We start from the raw sequence: 20724 nt of genomic DNA on the forward strand, positions 1-20724 counted from the left end.
TTTTTGTCTATTAGATTGTAAGCTCTTTGAGCAGGGACTGTCTTTCTTCTATGTTTGTGCAGCGCTGCGTATGCCTTGTAGCGCTATAGAAATGCTAAATAGTAGTAGTAGTAGTAATGTTTGTTGGTTTTGACTGTCATTTCTCCTGTGGAGAGATCACCTTCTGTAGGCGTTGGCTCCTTTTATCGTGAACAGGAAACCTCCGAGATTAGTCGGAAACAGAGGCATGGGATGCCCTGGTGGCTGCTGGAGTAGCAAACCCATTTCCCTTTCTCTTTTACTTGCATGAACACACCAGAACCTGCAATGTTGCTGCACAGAAGCATGCCAAGCTTGGTGGTAGTTTCTTGCATAGTGGTGTTGGACCATGCACCCATATAGATGGGCTTAAAAGGTGGTGGGGTGAAAATCTGGCGACTAAAAGTATATATAGAGAGAGATTCTGGGGTATTTGAGAAAGAATGACAATAGGGACATTGGGAGAGGTTTCGCCTGGGATGCATCGATGTAGTTAGTGCAAGGGGGATTTATAATGTGGAGATCCAAGTTGAAAAAAAAAGAAGAAAGGAAGCGGGCAAAGTGTCCTTGTGCTAGGTGCACTAGTGGCAGTTAATGCATGTTAATTACTTCACAGTAACTGTAATATGCAGGTCATAACCTGTCCAATCCCCCTCATACTGCACTAAGCAAGTAAGAAAGGATTTTTAGCAAGTAGTAGTTGTTAGCACAGGTCAGACCTAGTGGTTATTGCATGCTAAATAACTGCTTAGCACACTTTAGTAAGCATGCTCTTGAATTTTTTTTAAAGAAACACACATCCCCGCTGTTCTATTCTCCCAGGAGATGGCTTGCCACCTACTGGCACACATGGAGGGGCATAATTGAACGCCTATCTCCATGAGCGTCTATGTCCGAAAACGGGTATGTGAAGCGGTGGGACAGACCGTAATTTTCGAAAAAATGGACGTTTTTCAGCTGGGCGTTTGTTTGTTTTTTTTGCGATAATGGAAACTAAAAACGCCCAGCTCAAAAACATCCTAATCCGAGCCATTTGGTCGTGGGAGGGGCCATGATTCGTAGTACACTCGCTCCCCTGACATGCCAGGACACCAACTGGGCACCCTAGAGGTCAGTGCGGTGGACTTCAGGCAACACTCCCACATGCATAGCTCCCTTACCACGGGTGCTGAGCACCCAACCCCCCTCCCCCAAAACCCACTACCCACAAATGTACGACACTACCACAGCTCTTAGGGGTGAAGGGGGCACCTACATGTGGGTACAGTGGGTTTTGGAGACCTCCCATTTACCAGCACAAGTGTTACAGGTAGGAAGGGATGGGCCTGGGTCCACCTGGCTGAAGTGCACTGCGGTACCCACTAAAAGTGCTCCAGGGACCTGCATACACGCAGGCCTCTAGGACGTGTTGCTGCTATATAAAAAACACTGGCACACCAGTTGACACCTGAAGACTAATCTCTCCGAAAACGTCCTTTATTTGAATAAGCACGCTTACTCACAGTTAACTGCAGATCAGAGGTTGTGCCCCACTGGCAAAGAGTCTCCCTGGGACTGAGATTAGCAGTAGATCAGAGCTGGCAGAATGGTGTACAATTCCCTCTTTCAGCGACATTCAAGGTAATAACTAAGGTCTCTAACGTGGGTAACACATGAAAGGGATCTAAAACTGGCTTACAAAAATGGCCACTACCTCATGGACTGACCCAGTAAGCAGAGGGAAAATCACCATGGGAGTAGAGCCTACCAACTACCAACATCGTGAGCATTTGCCACAAGCTAGTGGAATCACGGAGCCCAATACCCTACACCCACATAACAGAAAAGGTGTCACACTCACCCGAGAGCCACATCAGAACCAGGGAAAGGCTTTCACAGGATAGAACACATTCTGCTGTCATGGAGGTGGGTACGGCATTTGAGGCTGGCATAGAGGCTGGAAAAAAAGTTTTTAAAGTGTTTTTTGTTTGGTGGGAGGGGGTTAGTGACCACTGGGGGAGTCCGGGGAGGTCATCCCCGATTCCCTCCAGTGGTCATCTGGGCAGTTGGGGCACTTTTTTGGGACTTGTTCGTGAAAAAAAAAGGGTCCAAAAAAAGTGACCCAAAATCGCGGTAAAAACGCCCATCTCTCCTCGGCTGATAACCACGCCCCAGTTCCGCCTTCACCACGCCCCCGTCAACTTTACCCGTTTCCGCGACAGATTGCAGTTGGAAACGCCCGAAAATCGGCTTTCGATTATACCGATTTGGGCGCTCACGGGAGAAAGACGCCCATCTCCTGATTTGGGTCACAATATAGGCGTTTTTCTCTTTCGATTATAAGCAGGATAGTGTACACCTTTAAGCTACGCATGTCCTTGATACTCTACCCTTCAAACAGATACCTTGAGCAGTAACAAAATATAAAAATATAGAAAGAAAAACAGAATTAAAAAATATAAAATTAAAAACACACATAATATAAAAAAAAAGCCCCCATACATCTACCCTAAAATTCTGCATAAAACAGGGCTTTCAGTTGCTTCCTGAACAGTAAATAACTAGGTTATATTTATTTTGTTCCACTTAATTACAGGCTTCACCATCAGATTCCATGCAAATTACAAACATCAGTCATGTTTGTGTCTTCAACTCTGACAGTGTCCGTTCAATCTATTCCCCTGAATTCTCCTGACCTTGGTGTGACCATATCAGAACACTACTGCAAATCACAAAGTGATCAACAATATTATAAACATTACATAAATTAGTCACATGCTTCAATTCATGAAGTTACCTACAGCATCCTTACAGATATGGTTGCTCCCACAAATGCAATTATTTGGGAAGGTATTATAAAATGGCATATTTAGAGTGCTTTTTCAAATTATACATAATGAAAAAAAATGTGTATTAAGTGTGTAAGTGTCGATGTTCTGCACACGCCCAGGAAAAAAATTGACTGCCACATCGTAGGCATACGTTCAGTGACGTCACACAGAGTTTCGGGGGGGGGGGGGGGGGGGGGGGGGTTGTTTTGTTTTTTGGTGCATGGCAAAGTTTTAACACTATTGTTACTATAATACATGCACATGTCACACCACACACATGTGCAGATGCTGTTAAAAAATGCAAGCAGACTGCTTCTCTGAGAAGTCGCATTCATGCAACGACAGCTCCAGACCTGCTGGAAAATTTTCACTGTGTAATGATCTAATCATTTTTTGTGTTTATAAGATCTTATGTTTTTTCAATTATGTGGATTTTTTTTTTACACTTCCCAGTGGCAAAGGATGTGATGGGTAATATGATCATTTTTGTACATGTTTTACGGTGCAACTTATTTATCACTTGTTATTGATGCACTGCTATGTCTGGTAGAAGAAGAAAGAAAAAGAAATATTTATATGGAAACAAACTCCACGGTAAGAATTCCTAGGAGGAGTGGCATAGTGGTTAGAGTGGTGGACTCTGGTCCCGGGGAACTGAGTTCGATTCCCACTTCAGGCACAGGCAGCTCCTTGTGACTCTGGACAAGTCACTTAACCCTCCATTGCCCCATGTAAGCCGCATTGAGCCTGCCATGAGTGGGAAAGCGCAGGGTACAAATGTAACAAAAATAAAATAGATACTATTGGAGATTCTACATGGAATGTTGCTACTATTGGAGATTCTACATGGAATGTTGCTATTCCACTAGCAACATTCCATGTAGAAGCCTGCGCGGCCACATTGGTGATCTGCAAGGGCCGACTTCCACATGGAATGTTGCTAGTGGAATAGCAACATTCCATGTAGAATCTCAAATAGTAGCAACAGTGGAGGAGTGGCCTAGTGGTTAGGGTGGTGGACTTTGGTCCTGGGGAACTGAGGAACTGAGTTCAATTCCCACTTCAGGCACAGGCAGCTCCTTGTGACTCTGGGTAAGTCACTTAACCTTCAATTGCCCCATATAAGCCGCATTGAGCCTGCCATGAGTGGGAAAGCGCGGGGCACAAATGTAAAAAAAATGTATATTTGAAATGCTGCCCGAAGTTGAACAGTTTCTGTCTAGGACCCTGATGCTCAAAGCTTACTGTGCTTGCAACGTTTGATTTAGACTGGCTGTCAGTCTAGCGCACACATTATTTAGAGTCTAATACAGAAAGAGGTCAAAATTTTCCAGCAGGTCTGGAGCTGTCGTTGCATGAATGCGACTTCTCAGAGGAGCAGTCTGCTTGCATTTTTTAACAGCATCTGCACATGTGTGTGGTGTGACTCAGTTCAGCCAAGGGTAGGCGAAGGGAAGGGAGGACTCTAGATGGGGGAAAGAAGGTCCAAGAAAACCCTGGTGGTCCCGCCCAGTTGGAGGAAGGTTTCTGGGGAAAAAGCTGGGCTATATAAAACCCCAGGGTGAACCAGAAAGTGATGGAGATGAGGAGACGAGCCAGCCCATGGAGGTGGAGGAATACCCAGGACCTGAAGAAACTAATGAGGAAATTATGAGCTATGAGGAGGTCACACCAAAGCTCCAAGGTTCAGAGGAGGAGATGGAAATCTAATGTACTTAGCAATCCTAAGGGAGTGACAAGCAGCATCCCAGCAAAAGCCCCGTGAGTAAAAATAAGGACAGATCATTTTTGCCTCTAGGCTGGCAGAGTGGGGAAGGGAACATAATGAAGTACAAGTCTGCTTCATTGTGAGTAATAAGGGATTTTGGGTCTGCCAGAAGTTAGAGCCCTAGGCTTGTATAACAGGGCTCTTCAACTTTGTAATCTTTAGAGGTAATTTCGATGCTGTGAACAGGGGAGGATTTTTGCTTCACGTTTTGTGTTTCCAAGCGTACCCTCTTCCTAAGAGGGGAAGAGACTTCTTATAAAAGGGGAAAGCTGGGGAGGAGGTCCTCCTTAATGAGGAAAAACTGTGTCCAAACAGTTGAAACAAAGAGGCAAGAAATGGGACCTTTCCTTTATAAAAGTTGAATGAACTGATTTGCATAAAGCTTCTCAGAGGCATTAATGAACTTAATGAACCTTTTTGTTATCAAGAAGAAATGGACTGAGATCATAAGAGGCATCTTGTCTCTAACCTAGAGAATTTCATTTTGAACGAGAAGGGAAAGGGGAGGCTGTGTTATGATTATTCAGCCTGAGTTACAGGGAGCCATGAAGATTGACATTAAAAGGGAAATGAAGCACTTGAACGAATGTTCCTATGGACTTATTTCTTGAGGAGAAGCTCAGGCACCCTAGCACCTCCTGTTGGAAAGGAGCAAGTGCTACAAGCTCGCCTTCTGTTTAAAAAGGAGATGAAGACTAGAGGACTTTTGCCCTTGCCCTGGGGAAGTGGAGCCAAGAGGAACGTAAGACATCACTTTCTGTTTAAAAGGAGAGAACGTCACACCACACATACTAACAAACCACACACACAGTAGAGTCCATCCTCCCCCTTCTCCAGCCAACATACAGTTTTAATGAATAGTGCTATCAATAGAAATCAAACAAAATAAAACATGGAAAAGAAAATAAGATGATACCTTTTTTATTGGACATCTCTCTATATAAAAGGCAACACCAACGTTCTATGAAGCCTCCAGCCGGAAGTGTGAAGGGGGAGAGATAATCCGGTTTCCCTATGAGTGTCTGCCCCGCCCTCTCTGTAACACAGTCAGTGAAGGAAAACAGCAGAGCACGAAATCAAATCGCTGGCTCTGTAACAGTGAAGGACTCAGAGGGGGGAGGGGAGAGAGGCCAGAGGGCAGGGACACACACACTCCCACATGCACACAGAAGAAAACCTTGCTAGCCCCCCGTTTCATTTGCATCAGAAACGGGGCTTTTTTCACTAGTAACTTAATACATTTCTTGATTAGCTTTCGAAGGTTGCCCTTCTTCCTCAGATCGGAAATAAGCAAATGTGCTAGCTTCCACATTTGCTTATTTCCGATCTGAGGAAGAAGGGCAACCTTCGAAAGCTAATCAAGAAATGTATTAAGTTATGTCCAATAAAAAAGGTATCATCTTATTTTCTTTTCCATGTTTTATTTTGTTTGATTTCTATTGATAACCTTAAGAGTGGACTAACACGGCTACCACACTCCTCTACTTAATGAATAGTGCAAAACAGTGCAAAGGGTTTGCAGCTTACAAGATATCAGCTGTGTGAATAAGGGAAGGGCTTTGTTTCCAGCTCTGCTAATCTGATATCGTTCAGGACCGTTATTTCATAGCATCAAGTTCTTCAGCCTGCAACCACCAACGAATGAATCTAATAGCACAAATGAATCTGAATAAGCAGGGATTGTGCTAGTAATTCATTTCATTTGCCAGTAGCTGGAATTACTCTGCATTTCACTGTTATGCACAGGGCACAGCTGGTACCAAACTCTCACTAATCTAACAAACAGATGCACGCTCTACGACCCAGGCAAGGGAAAGGCTCTCTCTAGAGCGTTAAGGTATGTACATATCAAGATGATGTGTGAATATTTCTTTATATTTACATAGTGATGGCCTATTTTGAGCTATTTATTTCTGGTTTGCTTTATTATGAGCAGGACATTCTGTCTGCATGGCTGACTTCAGAGCAGATAAGAGAGAAAACAATTAGTATTCCATGTCTTCCTTCATAATGACATTGCGTAGTACTACTTTTGAAAGATTAATTAATGACAGTGGCAACAAAAAACTGACAGCCTATTACAGGATGAATCTTCTGCTCTTTTCCATAGAGAAAGAAGGAAAGGAAAGGCCACAAAAGTATTCTACAAACTTTCAAAACTTTATATTGTACTTTAACATTTATGAACTTTAATGTAACACTACTTTGTATTTCTCATGCCGGAAATGGCGATCGCCATTATGACATAATGTAAGCCACAATGAGCCTGCAAAAAGGTGGGAAAATGTGGGATACAAATGCAACAAATAAATAAAATATATTAATTTCACAGACTAAAATATGCATCATAATGTGATTCCATGTATTATAGTACACTACATAAAGGCCTCAGACATAAATATCTTTACCGTATTCAACTAATCCAAAGTACCTCTATTAAACTAATTACAGGCTCAAGTCACCCCTCTTCTAAGAGCTGCACATTGGTTGCCCATATCACGTAGAATTGCCTACAAGATCCTTCCCTTAATCTTCAAAATCTTGAATATAGGCCTCCTGCTCTTCCTGGTCTGCCTCTTAACACTATACTCCCCTTCTCCTGCTCTCCGATCCTCACAACAAAACCTCTTAGTTGTGTCTCCCTTTAGACAAATTAAATAGTCACTCCATTTTGTTTTAGTTATTGGCCCCACGGTCTGGAATCCGCTTCCTTCCTATCTAAGTCAACAGAACTCTCTACAGAACTTTAAATCTGAATTTAAAACGTACCTTTTTGATAATGCATATATATTTAAATATGTAGAATTTCTCCTTTGTGAGAAGGCCTGCTGGATACACCTGACCAGTTACCACGCCCCTCCCCTCTTGTCCCACTCTTCTCCTACTCATCTTTCCCGTCATATTATAGTTGTTTATTTCACCCCTCCCTTCCCCCTTTTTTCCTACTCCCTCCCAGTGCCTATTTTCGTCTCTGCCTATTTCCATTCACCCCCTATTTTAGAATTGTAAACCACACAGATGGTCTACTCAGTGTGCGGTATATACCAAGTCATAAGTAAACTTGGATAGCATAACTGCCCTTAGGAAAAGCCAGCAAAAATTACCTTCAAGTTCACAAGGGAAGATTCTACACAAGACACTGGAATCAAACCCACCAGCTTGACCCCTAGAAGCTTCTCTGGCTGCCCTCTGCCTTTAAAAGGACAGGAGAGGGAGCCCAGATCCAAAATATTTCACAAACGTTTTCCAAAAAAACACAAAACAAAGAGCTATAAGGGACACATTTTGATGGTGCTTTAAGTGCAAAGTTACATATGTTTGAAAGTTTGCACAGAACATAAATTTTCAAATATAAGGTATATGCGGATAAATATACAGTACGTATGCAATGTAAAACAGAGCTGTAAAGGTGGTCCGACAGTATCATGGAACATCCTTGCATACCTCTGAAAAACTATAAAAGCTGCCTATACATTTATAAAGAAATTGAAAAACAAATATATAAAAAAAGATAAGAGGAAAAAGCTCCTAAAAACTCTCTTCCAGAAGTTACAGGAAATTAAATTCATGGAGAAATTGCATCGCTTCAAAATTTATGCAAGCTGGCTGCCTTGCAAGCATTTTTTCTGCAATACACATGTACTAGCAAAGTCTCCCTAAAACACGTTCATGTACCAGATGCCACTGAAATGCAAGAAAAAAAAGCTTCCCTTCCTCTTCAGACAACTGACAGGAGGGTATGATAAAATCCTGAGTTGAGTGGAAAATCGATAGGTGGAAGCAAGTCGATTGTTTAAGTCAAAAGATACCAAGATTAGGGGCCATGCCATAAAGTTACCAAGTAATACATTTAAAACAACTAGGAGAACGCATTTTTATACTCGGTGCATATTTAAACTCTGGAACTTACTAGACTTTGAGCCCGTAAAAACGGGCTATTATAGGAAGGGGGGGTTGAAAGGCCCGCCCCCACCGCCGAGTTCGCCGCTGCCCCTCCCCCTCAGAGTTCGCGCCCCCCCCCCACCGAGCCGTCACCACCCACCTTCCACCCGGCCGGGCCCTCGCTCCGCTATTGAAACAGCGAGGGTCCGGGAACGCAGCACTGAGCTCTGCTGAGCTGCCGACGTCGGCCTTCGTTCTTCTTCTCTACCTGTCCCGCCCTCGTGTGACGTAACGTCGTCGAGGGCGGGACAGAGGCAGAGAAGAAGAAGGAAGGGCGATGTCGGCAGCTCAGCAGAGCTCAGTGCTGCGTTCCCGGACCCTCGCTGTTTCAATAGTAGAGCGAGGGCCCGACCGGGTAGAAGGTGGGTGGCGGCGGCGACTCGGGTGGGGGGAGCGTTAGACGGCGGTGTCCCTCCCTCAGCAATGCACAGTACAGACCCTCTGTGTTCCGCCCCCCGTCATCACGTATTGACGTGGGGGCGGGGCAGAGAAGGTCTCTACTGCGCATTTGCGAGTGAGTACGGTCACTCGCCGTTTATATGTTTGATTGTCAGATGATGTGGTAAACAGAAAAAGTCCATACACCACTAATTAGGAAGACCTTGAGAAAGACACCACTCAATCCCTGAGATCAGTAACATGGAAACTATGAGAACCCACCAGGTGCTTGTGACCTGGATTGGCCACTATTGGAAACAAGAAATTGGGCTCAATGGACCTGTAGTCTGTCCCAGTAAGGCAATTCTTATGTTCTTAGGGTACCCAGAAAAGGCACATACCCTTGAGTCTTCTGGTGCCAGTCTTCACGAATGAGATTGCTTGTGTGTATCACAACCCGAAGGCCTTCTTTGTATAACAGGATCATCATCTTCCTGTAAAGAGACAAGACTATGAAATACCAAGGTAGCTTATGTATACAATGAGCGCTAGATAAGAAATCAGGTTAGATGAATGCTATTAATACAAACGAGACAACTATTTATGAAGAACAAACATTAGGGATGTCGCTTCAAAATGGTTAGTGTGCGCTATCTGCGTAGAATCCATTTTATTCTTTTAGACTCTGCGGCAGACAGCACACGCTAATCATTAGTAAATGGCCCCATTTCCAATCAACAACTCATATGAAATAAGATGTACAACTTTAGCTAAAAATAGGGCATGACATTAAAATTGTGTGTCCTATCTGAATAATATCCTAATAAATTAATGGCCAGAATTTCACAAAGGAGTCAGTTATAGTATAACATTGGAAATGGGCCACAACACTACGCTGGTCCGTATTTTCTCAAGGTTGCCTTAGAAACGAGGACTTGAGAATGAAAGACCCCAGGGGTGAAAATAAAGCTCATTTCCACTGCCTAGAAGGCAACATGTTGAAAGGACCACAAGACTTAATATATAATTCCCAAGGTTCGAGGTCGGAGTGGAGATTCCCCCCTGCCAAAGTCTTTGAAAAATTGTGCTATATCTTGATTTCCGATCGTTACTCTGCCTGTACCTTCCAGGTTAGCAATGCTGTAGACCATAATGGAAATGCTGCCAGGATTTATATATAGTTCATCTAATCTAAACAGGGCTGCCACACCACACACACAAAAAAAAGTTTTATAATTGACATTACAAAAAAAAAACCCTATGACACAGACTTTGGCCTTCTGGCTTCTTCACTACATTCACAGATTTCTTTATATCATTAAAAGCGTCTGACCAAACAACTGATATAATTAAATGAAGACTTCCAATTTTCAGTTTGGTCAAACAAATTACAGTATGGTGATTTAAACAGACTGATTTCCAAATTGTAACGTGTACATCAGACACATTACAGGCGTGAAAAATCAATTATATAATCACAGTCCAGGTATACTTACAAAGAGCCCTCTACATGCATAAATCCTGATGCCAGGGGGGGGGTCTTTGTTTCCTCCTAGCTCTTAGGACAGAGTATTTCTCCTGCAGACACTAGTGCCAGGAAATAAGTACAGCCTACTGCTTTAAACTCAGTGCTTGGTAAATGCTCCTGGAGCTTCAGAGACAGGCTCACTCCACCTGCTCTTCACAGCTCGGAGTGCTTTATTTCAGAACTGTCTACTGAGGTTTAAGACAGACAGCCTGGAGCCTTGATTCAATATATACATATTCCAAAAAGTGAAGAAAATGTAATGTAAACTAAAAAAAAAAAAAACCAATGAGCACCCAGAACAAAAAAAATGCAGAAAATTCTGAAAAATATGCAGAATTCTGAAGGGCAGGTGTTAATTAGATAAGCATTAAGAGGATAACTTTCTGTGCACACAAGTGTTAAGTCTGGGTAAGATTCACCCAAACACTTTACCCTAAATTTCAAAGGGAAAACTTCCCTTTCAAAACTGGCTGGGAGAAGGGATTGACAATTTGTAGCTGCTATTCTGGGGTGGGTGTTTTCATCCTGGTAAAAACTTATGAGCATACTTTTGGAAGAACAAAACGAGTGAAGCGAGAACATAAGCGTCTGCGATACTGGGACAGACCAAAGGTCCACCAAGCCCAGTATCCTGTTCCCAACAGTGGCCAACCCAGGTTACAAGCACCTGGCAAGATCCCAAAACAGTACAATACATTTTATGGTGCTTATTCTAGAAATAAGCAGTGGATTTACCCCAAGGCCATGTTAATAATGGCTTATGGACTTTTCTTTTAGAAAGTTATCCAAACCTTTTTTAAACCCCACTAAGCTAACTGCTCTTATAACATTCTTTGGCAACAAATTCCAGAGTTTAAATTACACGCTGTGTGAAGAAATATTTTCTCCGATTCGTTTTAAATTAGCTCCATTATGTGCCCCCTAGTCCTACTATTTTTGGAAAGAGTAAACAAGCGATTCACGTCGACCCGTTCCACTCCACTCATTATTTTACACACCTCTATCATAGCTCCCCTCAGTCGTCTTTTCTCCAAACTGAAAAGCCCCAGCCACTTTAGCCTTTCCTCATAGGGAAGTCATCCCATCCCCTTTATCATTTTTGTTGCCCTTCTCTGTACTTTTTCTAAATCCACTATCCAGCTTATAATTGAAAAAGAAAAACGCCTATATTGCGACCCAAATCGGGAGATAGACGTTTATCTCACAAAAACGAATAAAGCGGTATAATCGAAAGCCGAATTTGGACGTTTTCAACTGCACTCTGTCGCGGATGCGGACAAAGTTGATGGGGGCGTGTCGAAGGCGTGGTGAAGGCGGAACTGGGGCGTGGTTATCGGGCGATCAGAGATGGGTGCCTTTCGCCGATAATGGAAGAAAAATATGCGTTTTTAGCGAGAATTTAGGGCACTTTTCCTGGACCCTGTTTTTCCACGAATAGGGCCCCAAAAAGTGCCCTAAACGACCAGATGACCACTGGAGGGAATCGGGGATGACCTCCCCTGACTCCCCCAGTGGTCACAAACCCCCTCACACCACAAAATATGCAGTTTCACAACTTTTTATTGTCACCCTCAAATGTCATACCCACCTCCCTGACAGCAGTATGCAGGTCACTGGAGCAGTTATTAGGGGGTGCAGTGGACTTCAGGCAGGTGGACCCAGGCCCATCCCCCCCCCCCCACCTGTTACACTTGTGCTGGTAAATGGGAGCCCTCCAAACCGCCCCCCAAACCCACTTACCCACATGTAGGTGCCCCCCTTCACCCCTTAGGGCTATAGTAATGGTGTAGACTTGTGGGCGGTGGGTTTTGAGGGGGATTTGGGGGGCTCAACACCCAAGGGAAGGGTGCTATGCACCTGGGAGCTCTTTTACCTTTTTTTTGTTTTTGTAAAAGTGCCCCCTAGGGTGCCCGGTTGGTGTCCTGGCACGTGAGGGGGACCAGTGCACTACGACTCCTGGCCCCTCCCACGAACAAATGCCTTGGATTTATTCGTTTTTGAGCTGGGCGCTTTCATTTTCCATTATCACTGAAAAACAAAAACGCCCAGCTCACAAATTGTCGAATAAAACATGGACGTCTATTTTTTCCCAAAATACGGTTCGGTTCGCCCCTTCACGGACCCGTTCTCGGAGATAAACGCCCATGGAGATAGATGTTTTTGTTCAATTATGCCCCTCTATATCTTTTTTGAGATGCAATGACCAGAATTGCACACAGTACTCGAGGTGCGGTTGCACCATGGAGCAATATAAAGGCATTATAATTTCCTCATTTTTGTTTTACATTCCTTTCCTAATAACACGTTAACATTCTATTTGTTTTTTTTAGCCACTGCTCATCAACGATGACACCTAGATCTTTTTCCTGATCGGTGACTCTTAATGTGAAACCTTGAATCATGTAGCTATAAGTTCGGGTTCCTCTTTCCCACACGCATCACTTGCTCACATTAAAAGTCATCTGCTATTTGGATGCCAAACCTCCCAGTCTCGTAAGGTCCTCTTGCAATTTTTCACAATCCTCTTGTGATTTAACAACTTTGAATATCTGTGTGTCATCAGCAAATTTAATTACCTCACTAGTTATTCCTATCTCTAGATCATTTATAAAATATGTTAAAAAGCAGTGGTCCTAGTATAGACCCTGTGGGATCCCACTATGTACACTCCTCCATTGGGAATACTGACCATGTTGCCCTACTCTCTGTTTTCTATCTTTTAAATAGTTTTTAATCCACGATAGAACACTACTTCCTTTCCCATGACTTTCCAATTTCTTCTGGAGTCTTTCTTCAGGTATTTTCTCAAATGCCTTTTGAAAATCCAGATACGGAATATCAACCAGCTCACCTTTATCCATATGTTTGTTCAACCCTTCAAAGAAAGTTCCCTTCACTAAATTCATGTTGGCTCTCTTTATTATATGTATATGCTCTGTAATTTTGTTCTTTGTAATAGTCTCTACCATTTTGCCCAGCACTGACGTCAGGCTCACAGGTCTATAATTTCCCGGATCACCTCTGGAAACGTTTTTAAAAATCAGTGTTACGTTGGCCACCCTCCAATCTTCCGGAACCATGCTTGATTTTAAAGATAAATTACATATTACTAACAATAGTTCTGCAAGTTCATTTTTCAATTCTATCAGTATTCTGGGATATATACCATCCAGTCGGGGCGATTTGCTGCTCTTCAATTTGTCAAATTGCCCCATTACATCTTCCAGGTTTACAGAGATTTGATTCAGTTTCTCTGACTCGTCTGCATTGAATACCATTTCTGGCACCGGTGTCTCTCCCACACCTTCCTCGGTGAAGACCAAAGGAAAGAATTCATTTAATCTCTCCGCTATGGCCTTGTCATTCCTGAGTGCCCCTTTTACCCTTGGTCATCTAGTGGTCCAACTGATTCTTTTGCTGGCTTCTTGCTTCTGATACACCTAAAAAGTTTTTACTATATGTTTTTGCTTCCAATGCAATCTTTTCTTTAAAGTCTCTCTTTGCCTTCCTTATCAGGGATTTGCATTTGACTTGCCATTCATTATGCTGTTTCCTATTTTCATTCATATCCTTTTTCGTTTTCTGAAGGATTTTTTTTTTTTTTAGCTCTAATAGCTTCCTTCACCTCAAGTCCAGCTGTAGTTTGGCCTTTCTTCCTCTTTTTTTAATACATGGAATATATTTGGCCTGGGCTTCCAGGGTGGTATTTTTGAACAGCATCCACACCTGATGCAAATTTTTGACCTTCGCAGATGCTCCTCAAGTTCTCATTTTATCATAGTCTCCTTTTTGAAAGTTAAATGCTAACGTATTGGATTTCCTGTGTCTATTTACTTCAAAGCTGATATCAAATCTGATCATATTATGATCACTGTTATCAAGCGGTCCCAGCACCATTACTTCCTGCACCAAATCCTGCGCTCCACTAAGGACTAGGTCTAGAATTTTTCCTTCTCTTGTTGGCTCCTGTAATAGCCTCCATAAAGCAGTCCTTGATTTCATCAAGGAATTTTACCTCCCTAGCATGCCCTGATGTTACATTTACCCAGTCAATAAGGGTAATCGAAATCACCCATTATTATTGTGTTGCCCAGTTTGTTAGCCTCCCTAATTTCCTTTAACATATCCGTCTGGCCAGGCAGAAGGTAGTGCACTCCTATCACTATCCTTTTTCCCTTTACACATGGAATTTTAATCCACAGGGATTCCTAGATGTGTGTTTGTTTCCTACAGAATTTTCAATCTATTTGATTCAAGGCCCTCCTTAACATACAATGCTACCCCTCCACCAATTCGATTCACCCTATCACTGCGACATTTTTGAATCCTGGTATGACAGTGTCCCAACTGATTAGCCTCCTTCCACCAGGTCTCACAGATGCCTATTATATAGTACAATATATTCCAACTCTCCCATCTTATTTCTTAGGCTTCTGGCATTCGCATATGGACATTTCAAACTATGTTTGTTGTTCCTATTTACATCTTGCTCAGCAGCTGACAGTGATAGATTGCAATCTTGAAAGTCTGTCTGCTTTTTATTTAAAGACAACTCGTCTACTATGGTCTCAATTGCAACCTGGCTATCGGGATGCTCTATCTTACCTGTTTTGCTGATATCTTCCTGTGCCTATTAGCTATGATTTATACTATTACTATAGTAACTGTAAAAAAAAAAGCCCCCTTAAGCCTATGGAACTGGAATAGAGATTTTATATGCTAAACTCCTACGCTAAGTGAGCAGAGCAATTCAACAATAAGGTCCCTGAGGTTACCTATTTAATGCTAAGCCTACCTTTCCCCAAGTTTAAAAAGCAATTTCCCAGCAAATTCTTACCAACGAAGATCTCTCCTTCTCTGGAACTGATCTCGCAGTACTTCTTCCAATCTGGATTGTAATGCAATGCCTGACTCCATTCTGCCCAGAAGAATGCTTATTCTCTTTCAGTAAAATTACATACAAAGTGACACTACACACAAGAGCAATCACCAGTCATTCTTGGCCCAACACCACAAAAATCCACAACAGTGCCCACTGACCCAAGGCTCAACCCCTCTAGACCTCATCTGAAAGACTCCAGGAGGTAAGAGGAGGATCTTTAGGGTACTGGGTGGGATGGGTGTGACAAAAAGTAGATGATCAGGGGAAGGAAACATTTCGAGAACTCTGTTAACTTTTTTAATGTACTCACTTCCAGCCCACCTATTGCCTAGGCAGGTTACAATAAAAATATACATAACATAGGAAGACAAACAACCTGCACTGTGTTAACCTAATCTCTAAAAGTTTTCCATAACAACTGACAAATGCTTCAACAAATAAGGTGGTTTTCAATTGCTTTTTAAAACTGTTAAAAATCTAAGACCAATCGTAATTTTTCCGGTAACTTATTCCATAATACAGGACCAGGAATGGAAAATGCAACTTCCCCCATCACTATGTAGCGAACCTTCATTAGCCTTAACAGTGAAAGTAATCTCATTTCACTAAATCAAAGTGCACCTGGAGGATGATATAGTTCCAAAGTTGTTTAACATAAAGATGCCAAGCCAGACAAGGTCTTATACACTGTAACCTACAGGCAACCAATGTAATGATAACACTGAAATAACGATCATATCGACCTATCCCTACCACCAACCTTGCTGCCACATTCTATATCAGTTGCAATGCTTTGTGTTGTGCCTGTGACACACCTAGATATATAATGCATTGCAATAATCCAACCGTGATAACGCCCAAGTCTGCACCACTAAGCAGAAATCAGACATGGATAGGATCGGTTTGATCTTACTTAAAACCTGTACCTGATCAAAAGGATAATTAATTCACCCTAGAAACCTGGGCTTGAATAGTTAGCTGTGAGTCTAACATTACTCCTAGACTCAAGATTTGATCCTTCACAGGGAGAGAAATACCTTATAACAAGATCCACACTGAATGGATGCACTATGGGGCTCATTTTCAAAGCACTCAGATTTACAAATTTCTATAGGTTACTATCAGGCTTATTTTCGAAAGAGAAAGGCATCCATCTTGCGACACAAATCGGGAGATGAGCATCCTTCTCTCAGGGTCGCCCAAATCGGGATAATCGAAAGCCAATTTTGGGCGTCCCCAACTGCTTCCCGTTGCAGGGATGACCAAAGTTCCCGGCGGGCGTGTCGGAGGCGTAGCGAAGGCAGGACTGGGGCGTGCCTAACAGATGGGCGTCCTCGAGCGATAATGAAAAAAAGAAGGGCGTCCCTGACAAGCACTTGGCCAACTTTACTTGTTCCTTTTTGTTCTTACAACCAAGCCTCAAAAGGTGCGCGAACTGACCAGATGACCACCAGAGGGAATCGGGGATTACCTCCCCTGACTCCTCCCGTGGTGACTAACCCCCACCCCGAAAAAAAAAAAAAAAAAAAAACTTTAAAAACTTTTTTTGCCAGCCTGAAATGTCATACTCAGGTCCATCGCAGCAGTATGCAGGTCCCTGGGAAGGGAGGTATGTGTGTGTCATCGGAGGCATAGCGAAGGCGTGGATGTCCTTCTTTCAAACATTTTGGACGTCCGGAACTGCCCCCCCCCCCAAAGGGACGGCCAAATTTCAAGGACGTGGAGGAGTGGCCTAGTGGTCACAGCAATCCAGAAGTGGCCGGTTCAAATCTCACTGCTGCTACTTGTGATCCAAAATCCAACTAAATAAAGGGGGTGTCGGAGGCTTAGCAGGCATGGACGTCCTTCTCACAGAAACATCCACATTTTGGACGTCCTCAACTGCCATCACAGGGACGGAGGCATAGTGAAGGACGTCCTCAACTACCGTTGCAGGGACAGAGTCATAGCGAAGGATGTCCTTCAGCCATACTCTTAAAAAAAAAAAAAAAAAAAAAAAAAAAAGAAGACGTCCCAGATGAGCACTTGGACTTGTATTTTTCTATGGCTGTAGATGGCAATTAATTTAAGGTTGTAGACGGCTATTATACATGCAGCTTGTCTGCATGTATGACGCCGTCTTTGGCATGTGCAGAGAAGTCACGCATAATGCTTGGCTGCTCTGCACTGGCTTCCCCTCCTTAGGAAGGAAATGGTGTGCAAATGAGCTAACAATCAGCAGCTCATTTGCATGCGATTTCCTTCATGCATGCCCGTTCCTTTCCGAATGGCTAAGGGATCGGTAAGGGAAGGGAAGGGCTTTTTCCGTTCAGTTAGTGCATCAGTTAGTCCATTGCAGTGCCCCCTAGGGTGCCCAGTTGGTGTCCTGGCATGTCAGAGGGACCAGTGCACTACGAATACTGGCTCCTCCCATGACCAAATGAGTTGGATTTGGTCGTTTTTGAGATGGGCGTCCTCGGTTTCCATTATCGCCGGAAACCGGGACGACCATCTCTAAGGTCGACCTAAATGTTGAGATTTGGGCGTGCCCGACCGTATTATCGAAACGAAAGATGGACGCCCATCTTGTTTCGATAATACGGGTTTCCCCGCCCCTTCACCGGGACATCCTTAGAGATGGACGCCCTAATCACAACACCTCTACTCAGGAAATCTAGACTACCCCATCTTGACATTTCGTCCTTTAGATCGTCAGCTCTTCTGAGCAGGGACCGTCCTTAGTTATTAATTTGTACAGCGCTGCGTAACCCTAGTAGCGCTCTAGAAATGTTAAGAAGTAGTAGTAGTAGAGATGGTCATCCCTGTTCAAATTATGCCCCTCCACGTAACTTTATAAGTCTAAGTGCTTTGGTGCTTTGAAAATATGCTTCTCTGTCTGTTAAAAATCATAAGTTCCATTTTCAACAAATTTAAAGTAAAATTTATCCCTAACCATCCAATCCTGTACTTTTTTAAACAAAATTATAATGTCTTTAATCCTGTATAAAATGTCTCATACACAAAAAAGAAAAACTGAATGTCATCTGTATAAACTCTAAACTCAAGATCCAAGGTGTGAAAAACACATTACAAAGTGGCATTAGATACGGATTAAACAGCCAAGCAGAGACTGCTGAACCCTAGAGTATATCCACTGTTATAGGATATAAATCTGACACTATCATCTATAAAGGGGGCTTCTCAATAATATTTCAAAAAAAAGGTCCAGCACTGATTGTAGATATTTCTTTTCAAACTTGTAATACTTTATTGCACATCCTTCTTAAAAGTATCACAAAGTTTGAAAAGAAATATCTGCTTGACATCAGGCATGGCATGAGCAGCGGCTTCCCAAACAATGAATACTACATTAGAATTTGTCATCAGACCTATGACCTTGGAGACAAGAATTTAAAAATAATTGGCATGATTAATCAGTCATAGAATAAGCATCATTTGACATCAACAGTTCTGTGAAGTTGACATTTTTATGGTTGATGGTCACTTACGTGTGGTGTGTGCCATAAGGAATATCTAATTTTGCCTAGAATTAAAAAAAGGAAAAGGTTACTTATATAATATTTGACTATTTACCTAAAAGTACATATAAATCAGTGTTTTCAGAGAATAGGGAGCTTTAACCCCGCTCTTTATATTTTTAGGAGTCGCTGCTCTCTAGTGGAGAACAGGAAAATAGCATGCTAAATACTTTGTGTGGCTCTACATTTGAGCACATAAGACCCTCCTCCTACAGATGTGATCACATGTAGTCTTGAAGGCTCTTCTGCACCAGATAATTTTTATGTAGACAAAATGAAGATATCTTAGCCTGCAAATGGCACTAACAGGCCTGGTTAAACTGAAAAGTTTTGGGGTTGTTGTTTTTTCAAAAAGGTCAGTTATAGAGGATGTTATGCTATCACTGAGAGGTGGTTTACAGCACTTCTCAGCTCATTTTTGGCCGAATCAGTAACTAGGTAATGCTCCCAAATCAACAGGTAGCTTAGCCCAGGCCAAGAAACACAACTGAAGGCCAACCTGCAATTTCTCACTAGGGAATGGGACTTATACACCGCCTTTCTGTGGTTTTTGCAACTACATTCAAAGCAGTTTACGTATCATATACAGGTACTTATTTTGTACCAGGGGCAATGGAGGGTTAAGTGACTTGTCCAGAGTCACAAGGAGCTGCAGTGGGAATTGAACTCAGTTCTCCAGGATCAGAGTCCGCTGCACTAACCACTAGGCTACTCCTCCACTCCACTACACATAAGATGTAGCTTTTCATCTTTGGATCTTTTTAACTACCCTTCCTTTAGCTTTCACTTGGTTAAAATTTCAGGTTTGCAGGGCACAGGAGTCACTGCTGCCTTAAAGTACCATTCATACATGTAAGTAACCCCCTGCTCCAATTAGAATATGCACCTTGTAGTGCAGCAACACTTGAACCTTTCATACAGGTTCCCCCCCACCCCCACCCCTCTAAATCAGTGATTCGCAAACCTGTCCTGGGGAAACTCCAGCCAATCAAGATGTCCAAAATGAATAGACATGAAATAGATTTGCAAACCAAGGAGGCACTGTATGCAAAACTCTCTCTTGCATATTCATTTTGGACATCCTGAAAACCTGACTAGTTGGGGATTCATGGACAGGCTTAAAAATCACTGCTCTAAACCAGAAGTGTCCAACCTTGGCTCTCACCAGGTCAGGTTTTCAGGATTTCCATACAATGTACTTGCACACAATGGAGGCAGTACATACAAATAGAAATCATGCATATTCACTGGGGAAATCCTGAAAACCTGACTGGATTGCGGCCCTCAAGGACTGAGGTTGGACAGCCCTGCTCTAGACTATGACCTCAGTTGTCCAAGTGCTAGAAAGGAAGCTTCTGCAAGGGCTGAACCTTGTTCCCATCCTTCAAGGACTAAACATACCATCCACCACCAAGCATTTAAATCTTCCTAGGCCATCTGCACACCACCATGGCTTGCTGCCACTTAGGTACAGGGTTTACCCAAGTCCCTCTGTTTTAAACAACAAAGTCATAGCAGAATGAATTTTAATACAGAAAAAGCATAGGAAAAGCAAGTTTTTAACTGCTATATGGGACTTCTACTGCTGGAAGATAATGCTTTCAAACCTTTATTTCATTATGTTTTTAACCTAACATTCAGATTGCCTTGTTCAAGTGAACTGAATATTCCTCGTATCCCAGCAGACCAGACTGGTGCAAGGACAGCACACGAAGCAAATCCACTCTGCAAATCAGATGGTGCAACTCCTGCCCTAGCTCTGATCTAACCATTACTCTTCCATGTGCAGATCAGCGCTGGAGAAAATTACTGACAACTAGATTTCTTAGCGCTCAAAGATACTTGAGCATTAGACATTTGTGGCTTTTCTGTACTTACTG

At 42.7% G+C, this 20724-nt stretch overlaps 1 protein-coding gene across 1 annotated transcript in view; it reads right to left on the bottom strand.

Annotated features, from left to right (window-relative positions):
• The window catches only part of TDP1 (tyrosyl-DNA phosphodiesterase 1), a 179561-nt gene that overhangs the window by 135310 nt on the left and 23527 nt on the right, over positions 1 to 20724 (bottom strand). Inside the window, exons 6-7 of the mRNA XM_030215270.1 lie at positions 18815 to 18849; positions 9318 to 9410 (exon numbers count right to left, since the gene is read on the bottom strand). Of these exons, the coding sequence (XP_030071130.1) occupies positions 9318 to 9410; positions 18815 to 18849 (128 nt within the window). The remainder of the gene's footprint in view (positions 1 to 9317; positions 9411 to 18814; positions 18850 to 20724) is intronic.

The sequence above is a fragment of the Microcaecilia unicolor genome, chromosome 9, assembly GCF_901765095.1.
Source record: "Microcaecilia unicolor chromosome 9, aMicUni1.1, whole genome shotgun sequence".
In the NCBI taxonomy this organism is placed as follows: Eukaryota; Metazoa; Chordata; class Amphibia; order Gymnophiona; family Siphonopidae; genus Microcaecilia; species Microcaecilia unicolor.